This window comes from Lonchura striata, chromosome 6 (genome assembly GCF_050655825.1).
Source record: "Lonchura striata isolate lonStrDom1 chromosome 6, ASM5065582v1, whole genome shotgun sequence".
Lineage (NCBI taxonomy): Eukaryota > Metazoa > Chordata > Aves > Passeriformes > Estrildidae > Lonchura > Lonchura striata.
Genome location: NC_140708.1, coordinates 27192485 through 27218825, shown reverse-complemented (window position 1 = coordinate 27218825; position 26341 = coordinate 27192485). Strand labels below are relative to the sequence as shown.

Sequence of the window (26341 nt, the reverse complement as noted above, 5' to 3'; positions counted from 1 at the left end):
TATCCTTCAGCCACAGGACCATGGCTTGGAGTTTTGTTCTTTTGGCAGCGAGGCTGCATACCTCCTGCTTCAGCTTCTCCAGCTTCAGAATGTCTGCCATGACTTCTCTGTTCTCCTGCGTGCTACACTCTTCCAGCTTGGCCAGCTGGTCTTCCAGCAGAGAAATCTTTCCTTAGAGAATCTCTATTACCTCTTCCAAGCATTCCTTCTCATGAAAGCCAGCATGTGGCTTGTTCTTCAGTTGTCCCTGTGACTGTGACAGGGCAGTTACTATGTGACTGTGCACTGGAATAGATTGCCCAGAGAGACTGTGCAGTCTCCCTCACAAGAGATATTCAGGAACCATCTGGATGTGATCTGTCACATCTGGTCTAGGATGACCCTGCTTAAGCAGGGAGGCTGGAATAGATGACCTACAGGTCTGTTCCAACCTGGCCTGTGATGTGGGGCTGTTCCCCTTGCACTAGGTGCTCTACAACAGCCTGGACCATGGTTCTGACATTTAGGGATGGGCAGGACACAACCAGAGCCTCACCCAGCCACCACTGTCCACCCTTTATTAACCATTCATTGCACCCTGCCCAGTACACTTAGGGTCCTTGGAGAGCTGCTCTCCGCGGCCCAGCCGCTTAGCGTGCTACATGGACCCTGAGCCCGTCTCGGCCCCGCAGTCAGCCTCCAGCTGCTTCTCCGCGATCCTACGAGCAAGAGGTTTGTGTCAGCGGCGTGACCCGGCCCCACTTCCCCCGGTTGCCCCGCCTCCGCGAGCCGTACCTACCGAAGGAGTTCGAAGCGCCGTAGCGCTGCCATCCCACCGCCAGGCTGGGCTGTTGGCCGTCGCCGAAGCCGCCGCAGGGCCCGCGCCATGCGCCGCTGGCCCGCGTACCGCCAGACGAGGCGGGCGCGCTCCTCGGGCCGCTCGGCCCCGCCGCTCCGGAACAGGCTCCGCAGCTCCCGCAGCCCCACGCCCTGGAAGATGTTGGCCGAGGCCCGCTTACGGGCGCGGGCTGCGGGCGCCGCCCGTCCCGGAGAGTCGCTCACCACCGAGGCCGGAGTGCCCATGGCCCTGGCCGCTGCGGGCACCGAACAGTCGGCGTCAGGCTCCGGTCTCGCCGCCCGGTCCGGTCCGCCTCCCCCGGGATCCGGTGCGGATGCCCAGTGAGGAAGGGGGGGCGGCGGGGGAAGGGCGGTCCGGGACGCCGGGCAGGGGGCCAGCCGCGCAGGCGGGGCCGCCCGGGAACGCGGGAGACGCCCCGGCTCGGGCCGGGGCACGCAAGTCCGGTCCCGCCCTGCCCGGGGCGCTGGGCCCCGCCGTGACCCACTTTCGCTCCGATGCTGCCCCGCACCCACCGGCCCCTCGCACAGACCTGGCGGTGTTGGCTCTGCCCGGTGCCCGCTGCGTTCCCGGACCCGCTTCGTGCCCCCGCGCCGGGGTGCCGCCGCGGCCGCGCGCCCCATTCATTCCCCGCGGCGTGCCGGCGCCGCCTCCCGCCGCCACGGCCAATCGGCGCCGAGGGGCGCGGCTGCCCCGCTTCGCGCGGGAGGCCGCGTGGCGCGGATGGCGTCACGGGCGGGGTGCGAGGCCTCGCCCCTGGGCGGGGCCAGGGCGCTCCGAAGGGAATCCCGGATGACGTAACGGGAGCCCCGGTGCGCGCCCCCCGCCGCACGGGCTCCCGGTGCGCTGTCCCCGGGCCCCGCCGCCGGCATCGGTCGCCACGTCCTCCCGCCGCCCCTCGCGCCCTGCCTGGTGACCCACCCCGCGGCAGCAGGACGGGAGGGGCGCGGCGATCCCCGCCCGACGGCGCATCCGCGGCGGCCCTCGGGTGTCCGATGGGCTGGCGGGAAGTGCGGCGGGGCGCGGAGGCGGGGCGGGAAGGAGAGGAGAGAGGCCCCGCGCGGGGAGGAGCGCGAAGTGCCAGATGTTTGGCAGTAGTGAGGGAGGAAGTCGCTGCCGGGGCTCTGAGTCCCGCCCGAGCCGCGCCGGAGTAGGCAGGGCCGCGCCATGGCCCGCACGGCTCCCCCGACTGTGCCGCCGCCGCCGGGGCCGCCGGCCCGCGGCTCTCTCAGCCTCCATCGCGCCTACCTGCGGAGCCCGCTGGGCCTGCTGCGCCTGGGGCAGCTGGCTCTGGGCGCTGCCTTCTGGGTGACGGTAGCGGCTCATAAGTACGAGGGGGCGGCCCACTTCGCTCTGTTTGCCGCCGTCCTCATCTGGCTGCTCACCCTGGCCCTCTTCGGGCTGAGCCTGCTGGGGCGCTGGGAGCTGGTGCCCTGGCTGGGCTCCCGCTGGCTCCTCACCAACCTGGTGCACGACCTGGCACTGGGTGTGGGGCTCTACACAGCTGCCACTGGCATCATGGGTCACAAGGCCAAGCAGAGAAGCTTTTGCAACCTACCGGGCTACAGCCAGCACTGTCTGTACAGTGCCTACCTGAGCGCCTCCATCTGCGGGGGCATCACTGCCTGCCTGTACCTCTTCTCTGGGCTCTATTGCCTGTCACGGCGTTGCCAGGACCAGCGAGACATCATCTGAGATCCCGTGCCACTTGGCTCCCCTTCTCAGCCACAGCCAGAACACTGCCGCCCCATCCCCTCCTGGCTGACTGCACTGCAATTCCTCCAGAGACTCCTGCACAGACGGATGGACAGACAGAGGCCTTCGCCGAGCACGGCTTCCCCTGCAGCGCACCGAGACAGCGTGGACACCCAGCCACTGCACAGGCCCTTCCCCCAGCCCTGGACAGACGTAGGCTACTGCAAGTGGAAGGACCCAAATGGAGAGCCCCTAAGAAGGATACCAATCTTTGGGAGCCCCCCTAGGACTCATGACAAATTCCCCTGCCCCTGGTCTTGCAGATGCTGCATGCTCAGGTGGGTGCTGACTATTCCCTGGGGTAAAGGGAGGACTAGCCTGGGGGTGCTGCGCTGGGAGCAGCAGTGCCTAGTGGAGTTGGATGGCAGCCCCATCTTGCCATTCCAGCTGCATGGCGCCTCCATAATTCCCTAAGGGAGGCTCTGAACTTGGCTTCCCCAGCTTGGGCCCCTCTTTCTGTCTGGCCTGAAAACATCCTTTATCTCATTGGAGCCCCAAAGGGCTCAGTGCCTCCCTGTCCTGCACCTGAGGGGTATGGAGACACCCAGGTATTGCACAGCCAGTCCAGCATCACCCCAGTCCAGTTTGGAGATTGAGCAGGGCAGCAAGGCCTCCATTGCTGTGGAAGGAGGAGAAGGACAAGTGGAGCCGTAACCTGTTCTGTGACCCTGGGCAGGGGATAAATTCCTCCAGCTGTGGAGTTTGTGCAGTCCTGGGATGGGGCCAGGTGTCCCAGGGGTTGAGGGGAGCCAGTCATGGGGTTGTTCTCTCCTCCTGCTGTCCCTGCAGAGAGCTTTGTGGCTCCAAGCCACCCAGAGCCACTGAACCAACCCTGGGGCCAGGCTAGTCCAAAAGGGACACAAACAGCCTTGCTGATGGATCTGGAAACCAGCCTGCAGCCCTACCTGTCTCTGCTGCACTTGGTTTATCATCCTGGAAAATCTTATCTCTGGACTCTCTGGGACTGGGCAGTGCCGGGAGACTGTGGTGAGGTGGAGGGGAAGGGTTGAGCATTGCAGCATGGCAGTGCTAGGCTGTGCTGGCACTCTGGCCATGGGGGAGCTGGGGCCTGACGTTGTGGGAGTACAACCTATCTTGGAGAACAGAAGAGGACACTGGCACTGGAGCCAGCCCTGCCCTGGATCAGCCTCCAGAATCCACCAGGTGCCAAGCCCTGACGAGGCCGTGTAGGGATGACCAGAGAAATGGGCAGCCAGAGACAGATTTTTTGGAGCAGCGCCACACTAGGGCTGCCCTGCCACAAGCCCTCCTCACCCTGCCTGGAGGCAGGTCCTCTCTATTGCTCCCAGTTCGAAGGAGGGTCTACTCGTCTCTGTGTAGACTTAGATCAGTGAGATGGGTGTCCCCAGCAGCTGGCCAAAGCTGCCTGTTGCCTGGGGTTCCCTGGTGCCTTTTTTGAGGTAGAGAGCAGTGGCCATGATTCCCCTGGGGGCTTGAAGGGGTCTGGGATTGGTACTGGGTGACCACTTCCATCACAATGTGCTGTCCCAGTGCATACCCCATCACGCTCAGGGGCCTGCCAAGCCCCAGGCCATGTACCCCTTCCTTGGGTAGGACATGCTGTCTGTGCCCTGTGTCAAGGCTGGTCCCTGACACCACCTGCCTCTGCCTTACTCTGGTGCAGCCCTTGGCCCAGGCTGTCCAAAATGCCCTCGGTGCTTCTGCCACCACAAGTGCCTTCCCCTGGCTTTCTGCAACCCTGTCTGTCACACCGGCTCTATCCCCCTACAGCCTTTCAGGTGCCAATGGATTCACCTTGCAAATAAAGCAATGTTGGCACACACTGGGTGTCTGGGGCTTTGTGCTGGGGCTGGGACCTGCTGGGTATGTGGTCTGAGCTGAGATTACACCCAGCTCTGGAGCCTTGCACCCTGGGGCCTCTCTGCTTGGAGTACCTGGCCATGGTCATGGAGTCCTGGGGTGCTGTGGGGTCACAGGCAGGCTCCCTCATGTTGAGCCACTGCTCCTACTAGAGAGGCTTAAGCCTCTGCCCTTGGGGAAAGGGGTTGTCCCTGGCCCTGCTACCTTTCCAAAGACTGGGTACAGCCTGATGCTCACTTGAGACTCCAGACAGAGCAGAGGAAGGCCAAGTCTCCAGGGCTCTGGCTATGGGATGTACTGAGGACAGGACGTAGTTGCATTCCTAAGGGCTTCATCACTCCACGCTGAAAGGGCCCTCTGTCCCAGGGTCAGGGCACCGCTGGGCAGTCATGTACACACTGACTGGCCCTTGGTAGGTCAGGGGCCAATGGAGGGCTGCCTGCATCTCCCCAGACTGGTTGCAGCTCTGAGACACACGATTGGGGCAGAGTTGAGTCTTGGACCTGGACCCACAGCTGGGGTGTCACAGGGTCACCAGCCTTCTGCTCATAGGACACATGCCCTGTTCATCAGAGGCTGCAGCACTGTACCCTTATTGTCCAAGAGCCAGCAGAGGGTTATAACAAGGTTACAACTTGGGCACCAGACGACGTCCAGGATCCCCAGAGCATCCCTGGGAGCCAGCATCCCTGCTCTACTGCAAGCACCTTTTAGGACAGCCCATGGTGCCCCGAGCAGTGCGAGCAGGGCTGCAGGCTGCTGGGCAGGGCAGTGCCAGTGCACCCAGGGCTGGGCTGCTCTGGGGGAACGGCTGGGCAGTGAATGAGCTCCACGGGCCTGTGGGGAACCTGCTGCTCCCTTCCGGGACTCCAGGTGTGGAGCTGCTCTCTGGTCTCTCCTTGGGGAGAGGTGGCCCAGCGACAAACACACCCACCCAGGGGTGGCTCATGGCGACAAACCCACCGTGACCAACACACTGGGTGCAGGCCACGCCAAGACCCAGACTGGGACTGAGCCCTCATCCAGGATTAGACCCGGATCAGCGCCCAGCCCTGGACTGGGACCGGATCCAGGCTGTGACTGAGCCGTACACCGAATCGGGACCGGGCGGGACGCCGAGCAGCCCCGTGCAGGGCCGGCCCCCGTATCTGGACCGGGCCCACCGAGACACCGCCCGGACCTCACGCCGGAGCGGGCGGGCCCGTCCCGCCGGGGCGGGGCTCCGCGGCGCGCCCGGCCGGCGCCGCCATTGGCCGCGCGGGGGCTCGCGGCGCGCCCGGCGCGTCACGGGGGCGCGCGGCGCTGCGGGGCCGAGCGCGGCGGGGCCGCCCGCTGCCGCTGCCGCTGCCGCTGCCGGTGCCGTCATGCAGCCGGCGGAGCGGGACGGGCCGGCAGGCGGCCCCGAAGGGGCGGCGGGAGCGGCTGAGGCCCCGCCGGAGCCGTCGCCGCCCAAGGCCGCCGCTGCTTTCGACCTGCTGGAGCTGGTGCGGAGCTACCGGCGGCTGGAGCTGTACCTGGAGCCGCTGCGGGACGCCGCCGAGGGTGTCCGCTCCCTCCTCCGGTAGGTGCGGGCTGGGCCGGGACCGAGACCGGGACCGTCCCCGGGGTCTCACGTCCCTGGCCTTCCCCCTCTCGGCAGGTGGCAGCGGCCTGTGTGCTCTCTCCTGGTCTGCCTCGGCCTCAACTTCCTCCTGCTCACCCTCGGGCAAGGTGCGTGTGGGGCTCGGGGCTGCTCCCGCTCCCGGAGCTCCGGGCTGACGCCGTCCCGCCTCTTGCAGCTGCCTGGTTCTCGGTGCTCGCCCTGCTGGTCGCGGTGCCGGCCCTGCTGGGTTACCTGCAGGAGACGAGCCGGGCCCGGCCGTCGGAGGCCGAGCTGGTGCGCAGGAGGTACCACAGCGTCCGCAGGGAGGATCTGCGCAAGGTGCAGCTCTCGCGGCAGGAGGCCATCGCCCAGGTCAAGAGCTTGTGAGTCCCTGGGGCCTCCCCAGCGCTGGCACTGGGCGGGCCTCTGCAGCCAGGAAGGCTTCTCGGAGGCTGTGGGGGCTTGTGCCAGTTTGGCTGCTGTAGCCCGCGTCAATATGGGGAACGAGGGTGTGTGTTTGTGGGGTTTTCTGACTGTCTCATTGCAGCCTGATCCAGCTGGAGGGGTTTCTGAACGGGATGTGCTGCAGCTGTGAGGCAGTGTACCGTGTGCTGTACTGGGAGAACCCCACTGTCTCTTCCCAGTGAGTAGTACTGGGTCAGGCACCCTGTGGTGGGGAGAGGGGCTCAGCCAGGTCTGCGGTGCTGTGTTTGATTTGTTTGGTATTTGGAGAGAACAGATGGAACATCAGATGAAGGAAGGAGTTTTATGCTATTGTGTGAGTTGACCACAGTATCCTGCTGTTTTCCACAGGTTTTATGGAGTGCTACTGGGCACTGTCTGTGTCCTCTACCTGCTGCCCCTCTGCTGGGTCCTGGCCATCCTCAATAGCACCCTCTTCCTGGGCAACACCCAGTTCTACCAAGGTATGAGACCTGGCTGGAAGTGCCCTGTGTGAGATGGGCTGGGGAAAGGCCCTCTGAAGCCAGGGATCCTGTCCACTGCCCCATGTCAGGCTCTGCCATAGACCCTGAGCCCCTGTGAAGGCAATGATGTCCTAGGGGTGGTGCTCAGCAGCCCAGGGTGGGTGGTATAGTCCCAGGGCTCAGCTGTTGGAGGTGAGAACTCCCCTGATGTGTGTCCCAGCCCAGGTGCCATTTCCTTCTGTGGTGTGGCAAATCAGGGTCTGTCAATGCAGGCTGTGTGTGAGCCTCTCCATCCCTCTTGATTCCTGGCCCTGCTCTTCAGGGCTTCAAACACATTCAGTGCCTGTGGCAGTATATGACATAGGCTTGAAAGCATGCCCTTGGAAGGGAGAGGAGCTCTTTTCTGTGGCTCATGCTGAAGGAGTGTTGGATGTGTCTGAGCTGTGATGTTGGCCCCTGCCATTCCCTGTCCTGAGCTGGGGTAGGTGGTGGTGGAGGGAATTTCTTTTTGCCCTAACTTTGATATGTGAACAGAGGAGTGCTCAGGACATCTGATGAGTGAATGATATGTGTCAATGCCCCACCTTGAGCCCTGGATATCAGGTCTTGCAGTTGGCTTTTGTGTGATGTGGATGGGAGTAGGGAAATGCCTTTCTACTCCAGCTGTATTCCCCTCTTAACCAGTGATAATGGAGCTGAAGGCCTCCATCGAGCAGTGTGTGGGCTCCAAACCCCTCGAGAGCACTCCAGAGCCTGCTGAACCCCTGCCACCAGCTGCTGCCCCAGATCGGACCCCCACCCCCACCAGTGCAGAGGTGAGATAGGGGCAGGGCTGGCAGTTGTGGGGTGGGAGCTGCAGAGTCAGCCCTTGGGTCTGACCTCGCCTGTGTCCCTCTACACACAAATGTCTTCCAGCTGCCAGCTTTGCTGGAAGCCTGAGAGCCACTCCTGAGTTAGTGGGATGCTGCTCTCTGCCCTGAGGGCTTTGCTCAGTCCTTTGCCACATGTACATGTACGGATGTGGTCTGAAGAGGCAGGGGTTCACCTTCTGATACTTGTGTCATCTGTGAGGCTGCCTGGGGCCAGATCCATTGTCCTGGAACTTGCCCAGAAATGTGGGGCCACCTTTGAACGGAGGCAAGGGAACAGCAGGACTGGCTTTGTGACTCTCTTGTAGGACCTTACTCCTGGCAGTGTGGAGGAAGCAGAAGAGGCAGAACCTGATGAAGAGTTCAAAGATGCAATTGAGGTTTGAGGCTGGTTGGGGTGGGCTGTGCCTGCAGGGTAGCTGAGGTGGGAGAGGGACCAAGACCTTGTTGGGCAAACTGGGTGCTCAGAGAGGGTGACTGGGGCTGGGTGCCTCGGACTCTGTGTGTACTCACTCTCCTCTCTGTCCCATGCTGCGGGAGAAGGAGAACCAGCTGCTGGTCATGGTAAGTACTGCTATGCCAGGGTGTGGTATCTCCTCCCAGCTGGAGCTTTGCCTGGTTTGCCAGTGGTTTGTAGAAATGCCAGGTGGAGCACCCAGCTTGTTGGGTGATGACCTCTGGTGTGGGCTGCCCTGCAGCCCTCAGTGTGCCCCCGGCCACCCTGCTGTGCTCAGCTGGCTCTGCTCTCTGCAGGAGGATGATGAAAGCTCTCAGTGCTCAGCAGATTTTGACCTCAGCCTCCCAGACAATGGTTTTATGAGCAAAAATGAGGTGATCCGCAGCAAGGTGTCCCGCCTGACCGAGCGCCTGCGCAAGCGCTACCCCAGCAACAACTTTGGTGAGTTTGGGAGCAGTTGCTTCCTGGGGGAGCTCAGCAGCTTGGGCTCTGTGGTGCATCCAGTGGTGGCCAAAGACTGGGAGTGAAGAGGGTGGTGTGCTACTTGCTTGGCTGTGCTGACACCTCCAATGACCTTTTCCACTGTGTAGGGAGAATACTCCCAGCACTCCTAGGAAGGGCAAGGATGGGAAGGTGCAGCAATGTCATCTCTGAGCTGAGCCTTTACAACAGCTATAGATGTTCTTGTGCCACTTGCAGCCCCAGGCAGTAGAGCCCTGCCTGACCTCTGCTCTTTCTTTCAGGGAACTGCACGGGCTGTGGTGCCACCTTCTCTGTGCTCAAGAAGAGGGTGAGTATTTGGTTTCTGCCCCAGCTTGCTGTTTCCACCTGGGGCAGAGGTGTTGGTCATGTTTGGCTTGCCCCAGCTTTCTCCAGCAGCTCAGGTGTCTGGCCTCGGTCACAGCCCAAATGACTTCAGCTAAATGCTGGGTGTTGTCACATGCCTAATGGCACCAGGGATCACTTGTGTTGTGGAGCATTTGTCCATTTACTCCTTTGGAAGCTGCCTCAGGCCAAACCGACGTGTTATTGTAGAAGGTACCTGCTCTGTGCCCTGGTTTAGTGCATTTCCTGTGGCCTTTGAGGTGAAGTAGAGCATGGGTCTGCTAGTGGGAATGACCTGTTACCTTATCTGAGCCCTGTGTGTAATGCTTGGCACACAGTCTGTGGGCAGCTCTCAAAAGGCAGTATAGACTTTTGACCCCCTTCACTTACTCCTGGCTTAGTCTGTTATACATCTGTGTCTCACCTCCATCTTTCTCCACAGCGGAGCTGCAGTAACTGTGGGAACAGCTTCTGCTCCAGGTGTTGTTCCTTCAAAGTCCCCAAGGCTGTGATGGGAGCCACAGGTGAGCTGAAAGGTGGAGGGAAGAGCTTCCACCTGTTCTGTCTGCCCAAGCATTTGCCCCAGCCCTGGTGGGGAGGGTAGACAGGATGTGCCCAGCACAGCCTGGTTTGGGACAGAGCAGTGATGAATTTGCAGCTCTCGAAGCAGCCTTGTGGCTGGGGTCCCTAGCCATGGTGGGAAAGGGGGATCAGCTCTGACATTTGCTTTCCTTTCCAGCCCCAGAGGCTCAGAAGGAGACAGTGTTCGTGTGTGCACTCTGCAACCAGGCGCTCATCAAGTGATGAAACGGGCCCAGCCAGCTCCTGTGTCCTGCGCTGCCTGAGACCTGGGGCAGCGGGCAGGCACCCTTGCCACTGGGAGCCTGGAGTGTTTGGATCCCAGCATGGCATTCCCCTGCCAGAGGATGCTTACACTTGTGCTCCTCCTGCCAGCACCAGGCTGGATGGACCAGCCTTCCTTGCCATGCACCAGCTGGGTCGCTGTGCTGGAGCACTGCCCACGGCTGTGCCCCATCCCTGCAGCTGCTCCAAGCCCTGGGTACTCTTTGGCACTTGCTGTGTCCTGCCATGTGCTTGCCCAGGCCCTTTGGCCTGGCTCAGTGATGGAAGAGCCATCCTTCCTACTCGTGGTCCTGCCTTCACCTTCTGGGTGGGGCAGAACAACCTCAGGGCTCTGTCCCTCTCTTTCCCAGCACTGTGCTATAAGTGACTGTATTTTTGGGATCAGTTCAGAGCTCCTCCTGCATCCCTTGGGGTCTAGACTAGCTAGGTCTTTCATCCTGGCTCAGCTGAGACTCTGCTAGTCACTCCTGTGCTCCTCAGCCTCACTGCCTGCAGGTTTAGTCTTTTACCCCCGAATTTGGCTGCAACCCGGAGGAGGAAAGAGAATGAGTTTGCACTGGGCTGTGTGGCTGGGTCTCCAGAGTGACACAAGGCAGGAGTTGGTGCTGCTCTGTGCACTTAGTGACTGCTGCTTTCTACTACAGATTAATATAAAAATGCGTATCGAGAATGACCAATAAATCTCTTGTCCTCAGCTGCCTCTTGTGTCATCCCAGTAAAAGCTGTCCCTGTCCCAGGTTATTCTGACACCTCTGTGGCTTTGGCCCTGCTGTCCCACAGGTGCTCCTGGAGAAATGGTGTTCCTGTGCCACCAGCTCTCCATGCTTTATTGGAATTCTCATCTGTCCTGCTGTTGCCTTGTTTGCCCCCTGCTCAGAGCTGTGTGCAGCTGCCTGTCAGCTGTGCCAGGCTGGATCCTGCTGGGCTGGAGCCAGGGAGCACCTCAGCTCTGACAGGAGCTGCTGAGCTTCCTCTGCCTCCCGCGGCTGCTCCTTGCCCTGCCCTCCCCGGGTGGTGGTCCCACCAGCTGCCTGTGTGCACAAGGATGACCTTTCCTTGTGTGAACAGCAAAGCTCCCAGCTATCCCAGGAATGTGACCCTGGCTGCTGTGCAGCTGGAAGCAGCCATGGCCTTCGTCCCTGCCAGCCAGCTGCAGCTTCCCCCAGGCCAGGGAATCTGTGGGGGGGGATCAGTGCCCACCAGGCTGTGACACCCACTAGTCTGAGAAGTTGCTGGAGCCCAGACCTTGCTGCAAGCTCTACATCCCACCAGTGTGAGAGCTCCTGTGTGGCAGGCCAGCCTCAACAACTTAGCTGTGGGCTCATAAACTTCACATAAAAATTTGGAGAAAAGCTGGACTTGGCATCTGATGATGAGGGTGTCTGGCTTGTGCTGGGTGTGCAGGGGACTGGTGTGCAGAGGGCTGAGCAGTTAGGGGGGCAGTGGAGCAGCTGTAACACTGGGGAGGGTGCTGTGTAGCACTGCAAGAGCTGTGGGTGTGTTTGTGAGGGTGTCTGCAATGGGATATGCAATGGGGTCAGCTTGCTCAGGCAGCTGGCAGTGGGAGGCAGAGAAGCCACTTATATTTCTAGAGAAAACACTTGGAGCAATGAGCACGATGGCCATGTATGTCTGAGCACTCTCTGGGAAGATGCTAATGACGCAGAATACAGATGGCTACAGATAAACTTAGGCTGTGGGAGATGGAGTTTTATTTATGCTTTTAAAGTTTTGCAGTAAAATATCATAATTGACAGAGTTTATTCCTATGGAAGTGCACTCAGCAGTCAAGCTCTGAACAAACCTTCTAATAATATTTGAATTTTTTCCTAGTGGCCAGGGAGGAGTGCCCATTTCTGGTGCGAGGCTGGGGCAGGGGCTGGCTGGCCCATGTTCCTGGCTGGCTGTGGGGCAGGGGCATAGGCACCTCTCCCTGGCCAGAGTGGGAGATTTGGGGCTCTGGAGGCTGACCAGTGGGGCCAAGGCCATGCCCAAGGAGGGCAGAGGGAGAAGAGGCCACCCAGAGCAGGGCAGATGCACAGTGCTCTTGTCAGCCAGAAGAGGGTGGGTGCAGACATCCTGCAGCCTCAGTTTCCTTCTTGTCCCAGGCCCCCTGAGGCTGGGCCAGCTCCAAAGAGAAGACAGTGCCAGGCAGCCAGGCACTGGGTAAATGTCCTGGCAGCCGCCCTCGTTCTCCCTCGCCCTTTGGGACAGGTGGATACAAGTACGGGCTGCAGAACACCACGGGGCTGCTCAAGCTGCCCCCCTGCCAGCTGGGGCTGGGGGGGCAGCTGGGGAGTCCAGCTGAGCTAAGGGACAGCCCCTGGTGCCAGCTGAGGGCTGCCCTGGTCCTTGGGCTTTTGGGAGGGTCCTGGCTAGTGCAGGTGGGTGGCCCTAGGAATCATGTTGGAGGAGGCTGGAGCTTGTGGCATGTGAGGTCTGGCAGCCAAGCAGGGCTGGCAGGGCGCTGCAGAGAGGACTTTCAGTGTGGGGAGGACAGGGTTGGAGGCTGCCTGGTCCAGTATCTGCCCCCTGTGATGCTCAGTGCCAGGCTTCTCACAAGTGCTGTGAGCTCCCAGACCATGGATTTATCCTCTGGGGTGACAAAGGAAGAAACTTCCCTGGCAAACCACTGACAAACCCAGCTGTGGGGCTACAGCAGCAGTGATGGCCCTATCTCCCCATCCTACTCATCTCAATGCCCTCCCAGGCTCCCTGGAGTGGCAGGAGTGCCTGAGTCTCCAGGAATGCCTGTGACCACCAGGAACCACATCCCTTGGCTTGGCTGGACTGCCCAAGTTCAGGCTCTGGGCACGGCACCTGGAGTGGGGCAAGAGCCAGATCCTGAGTGACCTCGCTCCCTCAGGCTGCCTCACTCAGTGGACAGGCCTGGGACCCCCCTCCCATTTTTCTGTGGTCCCTGAGAGAGCCCCAAGGTACTCTTACCCATGAACTGCAGTGAGTGGCACAAAGACTTCTCTGAGCTGGAATAATTTACTGTGGTGTTGATGGGCAAGGGGTGCATGGGCTGGGTCACTGCAGGGTGTGTGCAAGGGGCGCAGCAGGGCTGGTCTGGGGCACTTGGAGGTGGACCCCTCTCACACACTGAGCCGTGTGGGGAGTGGGGAACCCAGGAAGGGTTTGTGCAGCTCTGGGCACTTGGTCTGGAGGGAGTCAGTCTGTGGGAACAGAGGGGCAAGAGGGACCTGTCTGGGCTGGGCTGGATCTCTGTGAAGGCGAGATAATCCAGGGCTGGATGTGAGCTCCAGGTGAGGGCATGGGATGTGTTGGTGGGCTAGAATAGGGACTGGGGGGGCTGAGGGTCTGCAGCGTATCATGAGGGAGCTGGGAAAAGGACATGGCTGCAGGGTCAGGGTCCCAGAAGTAGCCAAAAGGGCCAAGCCGGGATCCTAAATGAAAGCAAGGGTCTCTGGGCTTCTCAGTGGGGAACCTGGCCATGGACAAGGGTATCCAGTAGAGACCAGGGCTCACAAGCATGCAGAACAAGGGTCCTGGGTCCAGACTAAGCTCCTGGACAGGAGTGGGGGTCCTTGGAGCAGAACAGGGTCCCAGGGGTGCAGAGCAGGGCTCTCAGGAACAAACAGGTGTCCTGGCTGTGGATCAGGGCTCCCCACAAACACAGCAGGGAATCCTGCATGTGCAGAGCTGGGTTCTGGGGCACAAACCAAGGGGCTGAGGTGAGCAGAGCTCAGGTCCTGGGGTTCAGCCAGGGAAGCCAGGGGTGGGTTGCTGGGCCAGTGCAGGAGTTCTGGGAGAAGGCAGGGTGGGCAAAAAGCCCTAGTGCTGCCCAGCCCCATAGAGCAGGGGGTGGTAGAGTGGGCAAGGGTAGGAGAACATGAACTTGACTGCAAACTTCATCTCCTTGTTGTGCTTCTGCCAGGGGTAGATGGCCAGGAGGAGCAGGCGGCCGCCCACCTTGCGGCCCATGACCAGGAAGCTGCCACTGAGGCTGTCAAGCTGGGGGCAGGGGCAGGCACCCGCGTTCCTCATGTGCAGCACCATCTTCTTGGTGTCTTTGCGCTTCAGCGGGCCCAATTTCAGCACCTTCTTCTTCTGGGCAGCCACCAGCCGCCGCTCCCCGTTCTCCTCTGTGATCTCCTTGATGCGCATTTTCACCACTGCGAGGGGTAGCCGTGGGGCACGGTTGGGGGAAGGGAGCACTGCTGGGGGGCTGGGGAGGGGAGGGTCTGGCCAGGCACCTGTGCAGGACAGGGTGCAGCCTATCCCTGGGTTGGGTCTCTGGGGACGTTACTGGGGAAAGGGGTTGTTGGGGGGTGTCCAGCAGAGGCCCCAAGTGACCCTCCGAAATGTCTTCTCCTGTGGCACACCCATCCCATGCACGAAGGGTCCGAGGGAATGGCTCTGGGGTCTCCCATGGGGCTGTCCTCATACAACCCCACCCTCTGGCCTCCTCCCACCCCAGCTGTCAGACACAGGGGAGGCCAACCCTCGTCCAGGGGAACTGGGAAGGAGACCCCAGCACTCACCAAAGTCACTGGAGCACATCTGCTCCATCATGCCATCCGCCTTGTGCTCCATCTCACACTGGGTGCAGATCTTGGACACTGTGGTGAGAGACCAGTTACTATCACAGCTTCATGCTGCTGCTACTTGTCACCTGGGCCAGCTCCTCGGGGACACGCCTGGGAGAGCCCCTGCTCCCTAGATAGCTGTGCTGGGTGATGCAGAGAGACACAGAGCACCTTGCTGGCCAGAGTCATCCCCAGGAGGGGAAGAGATACAGGGACACCCTCCCGTAAGATGCTGGCACTTTGAAGCGCAGCAACAGCAAGGGTGATCCCAGGCTAAAGGCTGTCGCAGCCCTGACCCTGACCCTAGGTTGCCTTTGGGTGATGTCCCCTCTCCTGCCTGAGGGGACAGCCGCCCTGCAGTAGCAGTGTCGGGCTGACACCCGCAGGTGCAGCATGTTCTCCTGCTGCGGACATGGGACCCACTGGGAGCAGAGGGACAGCGCTGTGCTGGTTCTGCCAGCGGCTCCCGCCTCATCCCGTGTTCTTCCTCCTCCCACGACAGCGCTGTGCAGGCAGCTGGGAGCACAGTGCTCCTGGGCAGTGAGCGCCCAGGCAAAGCTGATCCTGTGCCCACTCCTGGCCTGTTACGGACAGAGTCCTTGGCCAGCGCCGGTGTCCCGGGCTGTGCTTTGAGGGGTGAAGGGTCGGCTCTGCAGGGGCTCCACATGCATTCCCATGCCGTTACAGTACCCTTCCCACTTACCTGGTGGTGGCGTGGCTTTGCTGTTCCCAAACTGGACGGCGATGCAGAGCTCATGGTCAGAGGGGAACTTGGCACAGTGCAGCATCTCAGGCCAGGGGAAGCCGTAGGACTCCATGACAGGGGCACAGGAGTCGCGTACCACCTCGCAGAGGGAGCGGCAGGGGTAGACGGGCCGGTCGAGGCAGACGGGGGCGAAGAGGGAGCAGAGGAAGAGCTGGGTGTCGGTGTGGCACTGCTTGGCGAGCAGGGGCACCCAGCTGCCAGCCTGCTGCTTGGCTTCGGCCATGCTCTCGTGCTCCAGCAGGTTGGGCAGCCGCATGCGCTTGTAGCCCACGTCGCGGCAGAGCTGCATGTCGGGCGGGATGTCGAGGCACTGCGGCTCCCGCCCGTAGAAGCGCCCGTGGGGCAGGCTCTCGGGCTGCCAGCCGTAGTAGTCGTAGTGCTGCCCACCGCCCAGGGACCCTGCCAGCAGCAGCGACAGGGCCAGCAGCGCCGAGCCCCGGCAGCTCGGGTGGGTGCCCGCCCGCGGCATCGCCGCTGCGCGCCCGCCGCTGCCGGCCGCGGCTGCCGAGCGGGACGGGAGCGTGGCTCGGCACCCTGCCGGCTCCCTTGGCGCCTCCCACGCTCGCTGCCCTTTCTAAGGAGGTTGGAGACCTCGCCGGCAGCCAATCTGCTCTTCCTGCCGGGCCCCCCGGGGCTGGCCCCCGGCTCCCCCTAGTCTGCCCGCGCCGCTGCCACCTCCCTCCTTCCCTCCCCGGTACATGGTGCTCCAATGCCTCTCGCCCTCCCAGGGAGACCCCCTGCAGGCACCTCCTCAATCCACCCTGGCTCTGTGTGCCCCTAGGGTGATGTTTCTAGAAGGGCTGGTTCGCCTCTCCCATGGCAATGTGTTGTGGCCACAAGTTATTCGCCAGTCCCACTGCCCCCATCCCATCTAGCACCCCAGAGACATGCTCTGCCATGGGGCAGGGCACCCTGCTTCCTACCCTGTGCCACCCCACTTCCCACTCTTTTCTCCCAAGACAATATGCTTGGGGGGCTGGGGTTTAAGGAAGAGAACAGCCCAGAAGCTTCACGCTGCAGCCCTGGGAGGGCACCTGTAGCCAGGTGCCAGGTGTGCCATCAACGAGGCGATGCCATGGGCATGGGATCCTTATTCCTCGTGGATGGTTCTGCCAGCATGCACCTTGGGCAGTCCATGGTCTGCTGGCACAGGCAGAGCTGGGATTACACCTTCCAGCAAAGGGCTTGCACCCAGGCTCTGCCAGTGCTCAGGCTGTGAGCAAAACTAGAGCCCAAGTGACGTGAGGGTCCTGCCCGGATGACATTCCCCTATTCCCTTGGAGATGGGGGGTGCAAGGCTTAAGACCCCATTAGAAACCCATTTGTCTGCAGGGGTTATCTGGGGCACCCCTCCCTTTCCCATGATCGATGCCCCAGCCTGGCCAACGGGCTTTGGGCTGCTGCTGGCCCCTGCCCACCGGATAAGGCAGCTCTGTTAATGGGCAATAGAGCAAACAGTCCAGTGCAGGCAGTGATAGCAGCTGCTCTTTGCCCTGGGCTGGGGGCAGGGACTGTCCCCCCAGCCCCGGTGGGGTACATCTGCTTTGGGGCAATGCTGGGAACCTCAGCTGCACAAACTTCCCTGTAGCCTGCCCACCCTGCCCATGCCCTCTATGCTCAGCACCCACCGCTGCATCTCCCAGTAATGCTTGCTTCCAGCCCGAGGGCGGGCTGGGCTCATCCCACCGCAGCCAAGCCCCGGAGATGGCACCGTTAATGTGTAACTGCCGGGAGCCCGATAAGATACAGCAGCCTGTTATCAGGGCTGCCTGGTAGCAGGAGGGAGGGTGATCGAGGCATCGGGCTGTCACGGCAGGAGTAAGATTGTCTGGAGATAAATGCTGATAGAAAATAGCTAATCCGTGATGGATGGGCTTGGGCAGGGTGTAATTGCCATGGGAGCTGGGCTGGGAGAGGGCTGGTGAGGCCTGGGAGCGGAGGCAGAGGGAGGCTGGGGGTGCAGCGTGGAGCTGCCAGCGTGTGGATGCTGAGCACAGTGTGCCATGTCCCTGGGCTGTTCCCGTGGCACTGCCAGCACTGTCCTGCTCTTGACCATGGACCAGCTCCTGGCTCTCAGCCTGCCCCATCCCACAGCCCAGTCTGGCCTCTACATTCCCAGTTCCTCCCAGGAAGCTGCTGGAGGTGCTGAGCACTCTGTCCCAGCTGGCACCGCAGCAGATGAAGGTGAGGGGGCTGGCGAGGCTGGGGCTGAGCAAGGGTCTCCCTGCCAGCTGCCCCAGTCCCTTCATCTGTCATGACGCCTTCATTAGAGCCCTGAGTCACCTCCTGGCCATGCTGCAGGGAGCAGGGCTGCCTCCTGCTCACCCCCGTGGGGTGTCCTGGCAGCCTTACCTCCGAGCTAAGTCCGTGCCTCTGCTCTGGGGAGCCCCTGCTGCACTTATGCTGCCTCCTTAACCCTTTCCCAGCCAGGGTGTCCCAGGCTGATGTGGGCTGTATCCCGGAGAAGGGAATGGACCAAGACAGCTCTATCTGGCACCCTTCCTTGAGTCTTGTCTGCACAGGCTGCTCTGGTGCCCACATCCCCGTTCTGCACCCGTGCAGCTGTCTGTGAGATAGACACTTGCTCCTGTCACTCCAGAAAGCTGGCTGTGCCACCGCTTGTGTCACTGCCTGTGCCACTTGTCACAGCAGCGAGACGGGAAGCGCGGCTATGAAGGCTGCCCCCTCTGCGGTGGGGACCTCGGGGACGGCGGGCCAGTGTGGCACAGTAAGAGCTTATCACCTGGGGGTGCTCCCTCGACACTCCGCACCCTCCCTGTGGAGGACCCGTGCCTGGTGGTAGCACAGAGCAGATCCTGTAGCAGGGAAGCAGGAGACTCCCAGGAAAGGAGCAGCTGAGCAGGGTCCCGGCAGTCTCCCTCCGTCCTTGTGTCCCCACCCACTCTCCTGCCGCAGCTTTGGGTGCTACCGACCCTGTTTCTGTCCGCAGAGATTCATCCCCCGGGCCTGGCTGGGTGGGCTGAGCGGGTCTCCCTCCCATCTCCTCTTTCCCCACCTCTCACCCTTCCTGTCCCAGTCCCGCACTGGTTCCTGGGCTGCACCCCGTGTGCAGCAGGGCCTCTGGGAGAGGACGGGCCGGGGCTGTCCGTGCGGAGCCCCAGGACGGGACGGCACGCTGGGACTGTCCGAGCGGGGACACGGGTGCCGTGGCGGCCAGCAGCTCCCAGGAGAGAGCAGCCCGGCCGGGGGGCAGGGCTGGGCTGGCAGCACGGAGTGGTCCTGCCTCGGAGCGGCCGCGGGAGGCTGGGGCACGACTGGAACACCGTGGGGTCGCGGCTGCCCGGGGGTAATGCGGGACCATCGGGAAGGGCAGCGGGGGAGTCAGCAATGGCCCCGCACTTGCCCTGTGCCCACACACGCTCCCGCTGCCCGGCAGCCCCAGGAATGTGCTGGCAGCGCTCCCGGCCCAGCTGCGGAGCCCAGACTGCCCCAGCCCCCAGCCAGCACCTCCTGGCCCTGCCCAGTTCCTGCCAGCTTGCACACAGACCCTCCCTGTTCGCTGCCGGACACCCCGATCCCGGCCCCCGGCATTTGGTCCGGCTCAGCAGGGCAGGGAGGGGGCATGTCGCATGTGCGGACCCTCTGAGGAGGAGTCCCTTTCCCTCACAGCGTGGCACCATGCGTGGGGACCTTCTCTGCAGTGCTGTTTGTCCCTCCCTGCCCCACCACGTCTGCTCCCACCACAGCCCCACGCACGGTGTGGGAGCAATCCTCGCACAGTCCCTGCTCCCAGCTAGCACCTTTGCTAATGGCAGACCTTGGCACCATGCTCTGAAACCACATCCTCCTCTGCTTGCCGTGTGCAGGAGGATGCTGTGTCTCCCAGTGCCTGTAGACTCCTGTGGGATGTGCTGGGGGGCTGCCCCCATCACCTGCAGGGGCTCCCAGTACTTTGGGGGTCCTAGAACCACCCCTTCAGATGGACAGAGCTGGACTGCAGGTGCCACAGAGGGGTGTCCACACTCAGGGTGCCCAGTCTGTGGGGTCACTTGGCCAGTTGGCCCCAGTTTGGGGCACTTTCCTTGTCCTGTGTGAAGGGGCAGGCTGGGGCACTTGAAGCTGTTTTCCAGAGGCTCACAGTGTGGGGGCCTCGTCCCCCTCCCTTCTCCATCCCAGGTGTGTGCACCTGGGAAAGGTTATCAGCTAATCACGCTGTGTTTGTGCCTCCCAAATGTCACCGTTGTCCTCGCTGGAACAGTGAGCTCATGCTCCCCACCATTACTGAAAGCACTTCCAGTGCAAGGAGAAACAGCTGCCATGCCCTTCTGTGGCCCCTTTGAAGCAGAGCTGGAGCTGCTGACAGCTCTGACAGTCTGGAGAGGGGTTCAGCAGGCAGTGGGTGCAGGATGGAGCCACAGGGGCTGATCCCAGACTGGTTGCAGGGCTCCAGCTGTCCTCCACAGGCCTCGGCCATCCTTGTACTGCAGGGTTGAGATGCTGGGGTGAGGTGCAGCACCATGCACCCAGAGACACGCGAGGGACACCCCCTGGTCCTGGTCTGAGAGCCAGGTGCAGGGCTTGGAGCAGGGGCACTGCTGGCCATGCCTGCTGAGGTGTGATGGGCATGGGCACATTGTCTGTTGAGGGCTGGCCATAGGGATACCAAGTGTGCCCCATGTCTGCCCCATGGGGCCAAAGGCTGGGCCTCTGGGAGGTGAGCCAGGGCTGGGGGCAAGGAAAGATCTGCAGGGTCTGTCTGCAAGACAGGTCAGAGCTGCCTCCCCACAGGTGCATGGGAAGAGCCAGGCAGGGCAGTAAAGGCAGCTCTGGCACCAGCCATGCCTATCCCCTACCCCATGCTGCTGGGCAGCCTGAAAAATCACCCCTTTGGGCCGAGCAGAGGCAGCAGAAGGGTCAGAGCCCTGGGTACTGCCCTCACAGTGCAGTGGTCTGGAGAGGGCAGCAGGGCCATGCAGCACACTGAGGCTACTCCGAGCCCCTGCTGTCCCTGCTTCTACTGCCTGGGATTCCACTGGCTATGCCAGCTCCCCTCCTCTGCCCTGCCTTGCTGGAAGCCATAGCATGGCATGGCATGGCATGGCATGGCATGGCATGGCATGGCATAGCACCAGCCCGTTCCTTCTGCATGGAAACCAGCAAGATCTGTCCCTGCCCTGGCTAAGACTGGAAAGCCCATGACACCACACCCTGCACGGGGGAGCTGTCAGCCCCCAGTGGGCTCTGGAGATGCCAGGGTCCACAGGCACTACAGGCAGGGCTGGGGTCTGTGTGGTGATGGGAGCGCATTGGGACAGGTCTGTGTCCTGCCTGCCACTGGACAAGGCTTGGTCCCGGGCAGTATGGCTGGCAGAAGGCAGCTCCCTGTGGTGGGGTGATGTCCCACCAAAGGATACTCCTTAACACATTCAGACAGCAGGTCCATGGCCTGTGAGGCACATGGAGCCCAGAACTGAAAGCTCTTGGCTTGGGCTGGGCTGGTGTAACCAGAGGAGACAACACTGGGGCAACACTACAGGATGTGGGATGATGGGCAGAGCCTGGGATGGCAGGGAGACCTCATCCCCCTGGCTGCTCTTGGCCCCTCACTGCAGATTAGGAGCAAACTTCATCTCCTGGCAGGCACAGTATTGCCATGACAACCGGCAGGACCTGCCAGGCGGGCAGGCAGCACTGATGTGGCAGCGACAGAGCACAGGAAGGAGATGGGAATCCAGGGTCTGGGTCTGGGGACATCTGAGGACAGGCTTAGGTATGTGAGCATATTGCATGTGCACCTGGGCGTGTGCCTGGGGTGCACGGGGTGTGCAGGCAGATGTACATGGGCATTTGAGTACATGCACGAGTGCCTGTGGCAATGTGCATGCACATGTTTGGGTGCATGGGAGACTTCACATGCCGCCCTCTCAAGGGGCGTCCTTTGGTTTTGTGGCACCGTCGAGGCAGGGTGTACCTGACTGCTCTGCAGCGTGGGTTGGCAGGCTTGCTCTGAACCTTGGGAGCAGCGGGTTTCCCCAAAAGCTGTGGGATCCATAGCTTTGTGCCTGTGGGGAAAATGAGCCTTCCAGCTGGGGTCCCTGACTGCATGGGTCCTTTGGTCCCTTGGTCACAAACCCTGCCATGATCCAGAGAAAGGAGCTGCCTACCCACCACCCCAAGGCCCTGCCTCTGTTCGCTCTGCCCAAAGCCTGGGCTGCTGCTCAGAGCAGGGAGCAGGAGTCAGACAGAGCTACCCCTGTGCTGCAGGCAGCTGCTATGCCATGTTTGTTGTGTTAGCTGTGTTAGCTGTGTGTTAGCTGTGTTAGCTGTGTGCTAGCTGTGTGTTAGCTGTGTTAGCTGTGTGCTAGCTGTGTTAGCTGTGTTAGCTGTGTGCTAGCTGTGTTAGCTGTGTGCTAGCTGTGTTAGCTGTGTGATACCTGTGTTAGATGTGTGATACCTGTGTTAGCTGTGTGTTAGCTGTGTGTTACCTGTGTTTAACTGTGTTAGCTGTGTTAGCTGTGTGTTAGCTGTGTTAGCTGTGTGTTAGCTGTGTGATAGCTGTGTGTTACCTATGTTAGCTGTGTGTTAGCTGTGTTAGCTCTGTGTTAGCTGTGTGTTACCTGTGTTAGCCACGTTTGCTGCCAGAGCAGATGTTCCAGTGGGGCCCGGTGCTGCCTCCAGCACGGCCCAGGTGCTGAGGGAAGGCTGGCTACTCTCCTGCCTGCTGAGGGGCCCTGTGCCCAGCTACTGCATCCCTAGCCCCACTACAGCCCCAGCTGGGAGCCCCCCTTCTTCGCCTCTCGGAAGAGCCTCTGTTCCCCCTTTTGGCATTTCTCCGGCTCTAATTGAGCTGCCAATGGGCAGAGATAACAGGGAATTCGTTAGCTCTGCTCTTTGATGTCTGCCCGCGCTCTGATCGCAGCACCAGCTGCAACTCCTTCGCAAACAAACAGCTTCAGACGAGGTCCCTTGGCACGGCGGTCTGCCAGTCCCACGGTCGACTCCCAAAATCCCTGCCGGGCCAGCCTCACGGCCGCTCACGCCCTCTGTTACCTCCGGCAGCGCCCCTCGGCAGCCAGGTTTTCCCCCCAGGGACCTACCGCGGCACCCCGAAGATACCCGGGCTCCGGCACCCGCCGTGCCAGACCCCGGGACGCAGAGCAGCCGCCCTCCCTCGCAGCCCCTCTCCGGAGCCAGCCCCGGGGCGGCCGGTACCGCCGTCCGCAGCACCGGGGGCCGCGTCCTGCAGGGGCTCGGTGCCGGCGGCGGCAGGCGCCCATCCCCGGTGCCTCGGGGCGGGCCGCGGCGGACCGGGCGGCTGCGCACACGGGGCGGCCGGGCCCGCCTCCGCCTCTCGGCTCGGCAGCACCGCGGACAGCGCCCGGCCCCGCGCGGCTCCGCCCGGCCCCGCCGGTCCGGTCCGGTCCCCCCGGCGCGGCGCAGCCCGGCCCGGCGCCCATGGCCACGGAGGTGGGTGCGCGGCGGCGCGGCGGGGGCGCCCCGGGCCGGGCTGCGGCGGAGCTCCGCCGCCCGCGCTGCTCCGCCAGCCGCGGCCGGGGCGCGGCACGGACGGCGCCCGCCCGCGCCGGGAGCGGCGCTGCGGGCCGCGGGAGAGCAGAGCGGGGCTGGGGGCTGCCCGGGCTCCATGGGCGCGGAAAGGCCGGTGAGGTGCCTGAAGGGGTGTGGGGGTGCAGGGTGGCCGCAGGGTGCCTTTGGTGAAGGCTGGAGCGTGTCTGGGTTGGGCTGTGGGACTGGGGGTTCTTCTCCCACATGCCGTGGGTCGGACGCGGGACAGCGACAGACGGTCAGTGGGGCACAGAGCAGGCAGTCGCCCCATGTCACCCGGGGAAGCGCGGGGAGGGGTCTGATGCCCGCCCTTGGCACAAACTGGCGCCTCCATCCCCTTCTCCAGCCACCAAAGCTGCCCCACAGCCTGGAGCTCGGGGGCTGCTGGCACGGGCTCTCACACCCTGTGGGGAGTCAGGGCTTGGCACCTGCTGCCGGGGCTGCCGCTCCTTTTCATGAAGACGCCCCACTGCAGCCTGCCCACCCGCTGTGCCGCTGCTGCAGCCCCGCTGCCCAGTCCCTGCTCCTGCTCGGCTCACTCCCATCCTCCTGCCTGCGAGCTGTCGGGTCAGCTGTGTTCTGGGGCACTGCTGGGGACAGGGGGGCTGTCCCCTCTCCGGGCCACGGCCCGCTGGTGACGCACGCTCTTGCATGCAGGAGCCACTGGGGGTGAGATCAGACGCCAGCCCGGGGCTAAAGCACACGCACTCACCCTCATTCCGAGCAGGGGGCTGCCACAGCATCCTTCCCTTGCCGCCATCCTCCCCTCGCTCCCGGCTCGCACCTCCAGCGCCAAGCTGTGCTCCTGGTGTGACACAGCCTGTGCTAGGGGCTCCCTGCCCCGCGGCGTGTGAGCCTGCAGCCCCTGGCACTGGGGGAACGGTGCTGCTCCCCAGGCCCCAGCCCTCCAGCAGGGAAGCCCAGCACGCTTGGCTGCCTCCCCCATCTCACCCTCTGCCCTCAGGTGCACAGCCTGCAGGAGCTGCGGCGCAGCGCGTCCCTGGCCACCAAGGTCTTTGTGCAGCGGGATTACAGTGACGGGACCACGTGCCAGTTCCAGACAAAGTTTCCCCCTGAGCTGGAGAGCCGGGTAGGGAGGCTGAGAGGGTCAGGGTTGGGGGGTGCTCTATGGGGACTCAGAGGGAAGAAGGGTCTAAAGATATGGGGACCTATGTGGTGTTGCATGGCCCTGGGCCAGCCAGTGCTGCTGGGGCTGTGAAATCACAGCTGGCTTGGCTGGTGTGTAAGGGCTTTGGTGCTCCTGGGGACTGGGAGGCTCTGGTGAAGGCTGCGGGTGCAGCAGGTCTTGCTATGGCTGGGAGGTGGGCAGGGGTCTGTGAGCTGAGACATCAGCTGGGCAGGGAGGAGAGGGTTGAGTGCTCTCCAAGTTCCCCCAGGAAAGGGGACAAGGCGGTGCAGGGAGTCAGTTCCTGGCCAGACTCCTCTTCACCCTGGCTTCTGTCCTAGATTGAGCGGCAACTTTTTGAGGAAACTGTGAAAACCCTAAATGGCTTCTACGCCGAGGCGGAGAAGATTGGGGGCAGCTCATACCTCGAGGGGTGCCTGGCCTGTGCCACTGCCTATTTCATCTTTCTCTGCATGGAGACACATTATGAGAAGGTGCTGGGGTGCAGGGTGGGGTTCAGGGATGGGCACAGCTGGCAGTGGGCACAGGGATGTCTCAGGGGTGTCACAGCGAACATGGGACTGGAGGCCAGAGCAGACGCAATGCTGGCAGGTCCCGAGTGTCGCTCCCTGTGCTGACAGGTCCTGAAGAAGATCTCCAAGTACATCCAGGACCAGAATGAGAAGATCTATGCACCACGGGGGCTGCTGCTCACTGACCCCCTGGAGCGTGGCATGAGGGTCGTATCCTTTGGGCAGTGGGATGCTTGATGATGGCAAGGGTGAAGGGAGACTGGGCGTGGGTTCTGGGCGATTGGGGTGGCACATCTCACCGATGATCCTTAGCAGGGTCCAGATCGAGATCTCCATCTACGAGGACCGGTGCAGCAGCGGCAGCTCCAGCAGCGGCAGCTCCAGCAGCAGCAGCGGCGGCGGCGGGGTCGGGGCGGGGGGCCGGTGACTGGCAGGGAGTCCCTGCAGGGACTCGTACTGCCGGGACAGTGGCCTCTCCGAGCTCCGCAGGCTGCACTACCAGAGCACCCGCTTCTGAGCCCAGGGAGTGCAGGACGGGGAGGCCGGGGCTACCCCGTGGGGCTGCCCACCCCGATCTGCCCTTTGTCCCCCACAGTGGGTCTGCCCCTGCTCGGATCCACTGTGGGCAGGGACTAGTACTGGGGCATCCCAGGTGCTTCCCACTGAGCCAAACTCTTGCCAGGGGCTCCTACAGCCCTCCATGTGCTTGGTGCTCCTGCCCCTGCTGCAAGCAAAGGGAGCTTGCCCTGCTACAGGCAGTCCCAGCGGGCAGTGTCCCTGTTGCCATGCACGGGAGCGCTGGGACTGGCTAAGCTTCAGGCAGCGCTAAGCAGGGGATGCACAACCCCACACTCACAGACACTGACAGCTCTTGCTGCACCCCCTCCTGGGGCACCCTGCTCTTGGTGCTGTGGTGTGGCTCAGCTGCTGCTTGTCCACCATTCAGGGGGCCTGGCAGAGCACTGGTGCCGCTTCTTCTGCATGATGGGCCATGCATTCGCCCCAGCTCTGCGCCACCGCTGCCCCATTGCTGCTCTCCTGCTCCCTTCCCCCATCTGGCACTACATCCTTTCCAGCAGCATCCTTCCCTGCCAGGACACTGGGCACTTGCTTCTGCTCCCTGCATGACCTGCTGACCCCACGTATTTCTCCAGCCCAGTGTCCAGGCCAGGGAGCTGCAGTGCTGGGCATGATGCTGCCCCCTGTGCCACTTGCCCTGCACTCGTTCATGGCCTGGCACTGTCGAGGCTGAGCTGCAGCACGGGTGAGGCAGGCTCCCTGCCCAGTCCTGCCAGAGTTTCCTTGAACCTAGCTGCCAGCAGCCCCCTGCCTTCTCTGCCCCATGACCTGCCCTAATGCAGGGAGGGTACCCAGTGGAGCAGCTCCATAAGGACCCTTCCTCTCACACGGCTGAGTCCTCCTCTGCCCACGTGTCCTGCATGCATCTGCCACCAGTGCCCCAGTTCTCAGCCTGGCCTGGAAGAGGGGACCTCAAGGGGCACCTGGGCCTGGTGGCAAGGTGTGGAGGTTCATGGTCTAAGGTCAGACAGCGGGAAAGAGGAGGGTCCCTGTGACATCCAGCACCCCAAGGAGAATTCCTATCTGGGTGCAGGGCTGAACTGAGCTGGCATTTGTCTCCCAGGAATCTGGAGGGAGGACCCTGCCCTGTGGGACTTCTTTTGGCTCAGTCATGATGTGTGTGTGGGGTGGCCCTGGCCTCAATGTTCCTGCTGGAGCCTCCCCCACCCCTGCATGGAGACCTTCCTCAATAAACCCCACGCTTCTTCCCCCACTGCCTACCTGCATCTTCTTGTGTTGGGGAGGTGAGCAGGAGAACACTGTGGGGGCACAGAACCAGGCTGGCTATCTCTTTTCACACTGGGT

At 62.4% G+C, this 26341-nt stretch overlaps 5 protein-coding genes across 8 annotated transcripts; 3 read left to right on the top strand and 2 right to left on the bottom strand.

Annotated features, from left to right (window-relative positions):
* Positions 1 to 543: 543 nt before the first annotated feature.
* AVPI1 (arginine vasopressin induced 1) lies at positions 544 to 1582 on the bottom strand. 2 transcript variants are annotated; one of them, XM_085582645.1, is made up of 3 exons: positions 1368 to 1582; positions 775 to 1073; positions 544 to 698 (listed from the first exon to the last, which is right to left on the bottom strand). In XM_085582645.1, exons 1-2 carry the CDS (start codon positions 1456 to 1458, stop codon positions 775 to 777), a joined length of 390 nt encoding a protein of 129 aa, XP_085438771.1. In that variant the 5' UTR covers positions 1459 to 1582; the 3' UTR covers positions 544 to 698. The 2 variants fall into 2 exon arrangements, with proteins under 2 accessions (XP_085438771.1, XP_021392089.2); XM_021536414.3 differs by having other exon boundaries at positions 779 to 1073; positions 1368 to 1541.
* Positions 1583 to 1820: 238 nt separating this feature from the next.
* Positions 1821 to 4394, top strand: MARVELD1 (MARVEL domain containing 1). The gene has a single exon (XM_085582644.1). The coding sequence runs from the start codon at positions 2003 to 2005 to the stop codon at positions 2528 to 2530; it is 528 nt and encodes a 175-aa protein (XP_085438770.1). The 5' UTR covers positions 1821 to 2002; the 3' UTR covers positions 2531 to 4394.
* Positions 4395 to 5740: 1346 nt separating this feature from the next.
* Positions 5741 to 10649, top strand: ZFYVE27 (zinc finger FYVE-type containing 27). 2 transcript variants are annotated; one of them, XM_021536252.3, is made up of 12 exons: positions 5741 to 5993; positions 6072 to 6142; positions 6211 to 6397; positions 6562 to 6657; positions 6828 to 6940; positions 7625 to 7755; positions 8118 to 8189; positions 8353 to 8373; positions 8563 to 8707; positions 9010 to 9056; positions 9534 to 9615; positions 9831 to 10649. In XM_021536252.3, the coding sequence occupies exons 1-12, from the start codon at positions 5797 to 5799 to the stop codon at positions 9893 to 9895; spliced, it is 1227 nt and encodes a 408-aa protein (XP_021391927.1). In that variant the 5' UTR covers positions 5741 to 5796; the 3' UTR covers positions 9896 to 10649. The 2 variants fall into 2 exon arrangements, with proteins under 2 accessions (XP_021391927.1, XP_077640785.1); XM_077784659.2 differs by lacking the exon at positions 8353 to 8373 and having other exon boundaries at positions 5742 to 5993.
* Positions 10650 to 11650: 1001 nt separating this feature from the next.
* SFRP5 (secreted frizzled related protein 5) lies at positions 11651 to 15904 on the bottom strand. Its single transcript, XM_021536417.3, has 3 exons — positions 15212 to 15904; positions 14464 to 14541; positions 11651 to 14094 (listed from the first exon to the last, which is right to left on the bottom strand). Exons 1-3 carry the CDS (start codon positions 15741 to 15743, stop codon positions 13754 to 13756), a joined length of 951 nt encoding a protein of 316 aa, XP_021392092.2. The 5' UTR covers positions 15744 to 15904; the 3' UTR covers positions 11651 to 13753.
* A 1978-nt stretch (positions 15905 to 17882) lies between these two features.
* GOLGA7B (golgin A7 family member B) lies at positions 17883 to 26249 on the top strand. Of its 2 annotated transcripts, none has more exons than XM_021536418.4 (5): positions 17883 to 18002; positions 23763 to 23888; positions 24266 to 24418; positions 24566 to 24667; positions 24780 to 26249. In XM_021536418.4, exons 1-5 carry the CDS (start codon positions 17946 to 17948, stop codon positions 24882 to 24884), a joined length of 543 nt encoding a protein of 180 aa, XP_021392093.2. In that variant the 5' UTR covers positions 17883 to 17945; the 3' UTR covers positions 24885 to 26249. The 2 variants fall into 2 exon arrangements, with proteins under 2 accessions (XP_021392093.2, XP_021392095.1); XM_021536420.4 differs by lacking the exon at positions 17883 to 18002 and adding an exon at positions 22549 to 22702.
* The last annotated feature ends 92 nt before the right edge of the window (positions 26250 to 26341 follow it).

Bases quoted from the DNA above. Each gene is read 5' to 3' on its own strand.
- AVPI1 (XM_021536414.3), bottom strand. From the start codon at position 1,458: ATGGGGCGCGCGGCCGCGGCGGCACCCCGGCGCGGGGGCACGAAGCGG. The intron at 1,074-1,367 runs GTCTGTGCGAGG...CGGTGCCCGCAG, and splicing joins GGCAGAGCCAACACCGCCAG to CGGCCAGGGCCATGGGCACT. The intron at 699-778 runs GTAGGTACGGCT...TCTTGCTCGTAG, and splicing joins CGGCGCTTCGAACTCCTTCG to GATCGCGGAGAAGCAGCTGG.
- MARVELD1 (XM_085582644.1), top strand. From the start codon at position 2,003: ATGGCCCGCACGGCTCCCCCGACTGTGCCGCCGCCGCCGGGGCCGCCG.
- ZFYVE27 (XM_021536252.3), top strand. From the start codon at position 5,797: ATGCAGCCGGCGGAGCGGGACGGGCCGGCAGGCGGCCCCGAAGGGGCG. The intron at 6,143-6,210 runs GTGCGTGTGGGG...CGCCTCTTGCAG, and splicing joins CCTGCTCACCCTCGGGCAAG to CTGCCTGGTTCTCGGTGCTC. The intron at 7,756-8,117 runs GTGAGATAGGGG...ACTCTCTTGTAG, and splicing joins CCACCCCCACCAGTGCAGAG to GACCTTACTCCTGGCAGTGT.
- SFRP5 (XM_021536417.3), bottom strand. From the start codon at position 15,743: ATGCCGCGGGCGGGCACCCACCCGAGCTGCCGGGGCTCGGCGCTGCTG. The intron at 14,542-15,211 runs GTAAGTGGGAAG...CTCTCACCACAG, and splicing joins CAAAGCCACGCCACCACCAG to TGTCCAAGATCTGCACCCAG. The intron at 14,095-14,463 runs GTGAGTGCTGGG...TACCCCTCGCAG, and splicing joins GATGTGCTCCAGTGACTTTG to TGGTGAAAATGCGCATCAAG.
- GOLGA7B (XM_021536418.4), top strand. From the start codon at position 17,946: ATGAAGGCTGCCCCCTCTGCGGTGGGGACCTCGGGGACGGCGGGCCAG. The intron at 18,003-23,762 runs GTAAGAGCTTAT...CTCTGCCCTCAG, and splicing joins CGGCGGGCCAGTGTGGCACA to GTGCACAGCCTGCAGGAGCT. The intron at 23,889-24,265 runs GTAGGGAGGCTG...CTTCTGTCCTAG, and splicing joins CCCCTGAGCTGGAGAGCCGG to ATTGAGCGGCAACTTTTTGA.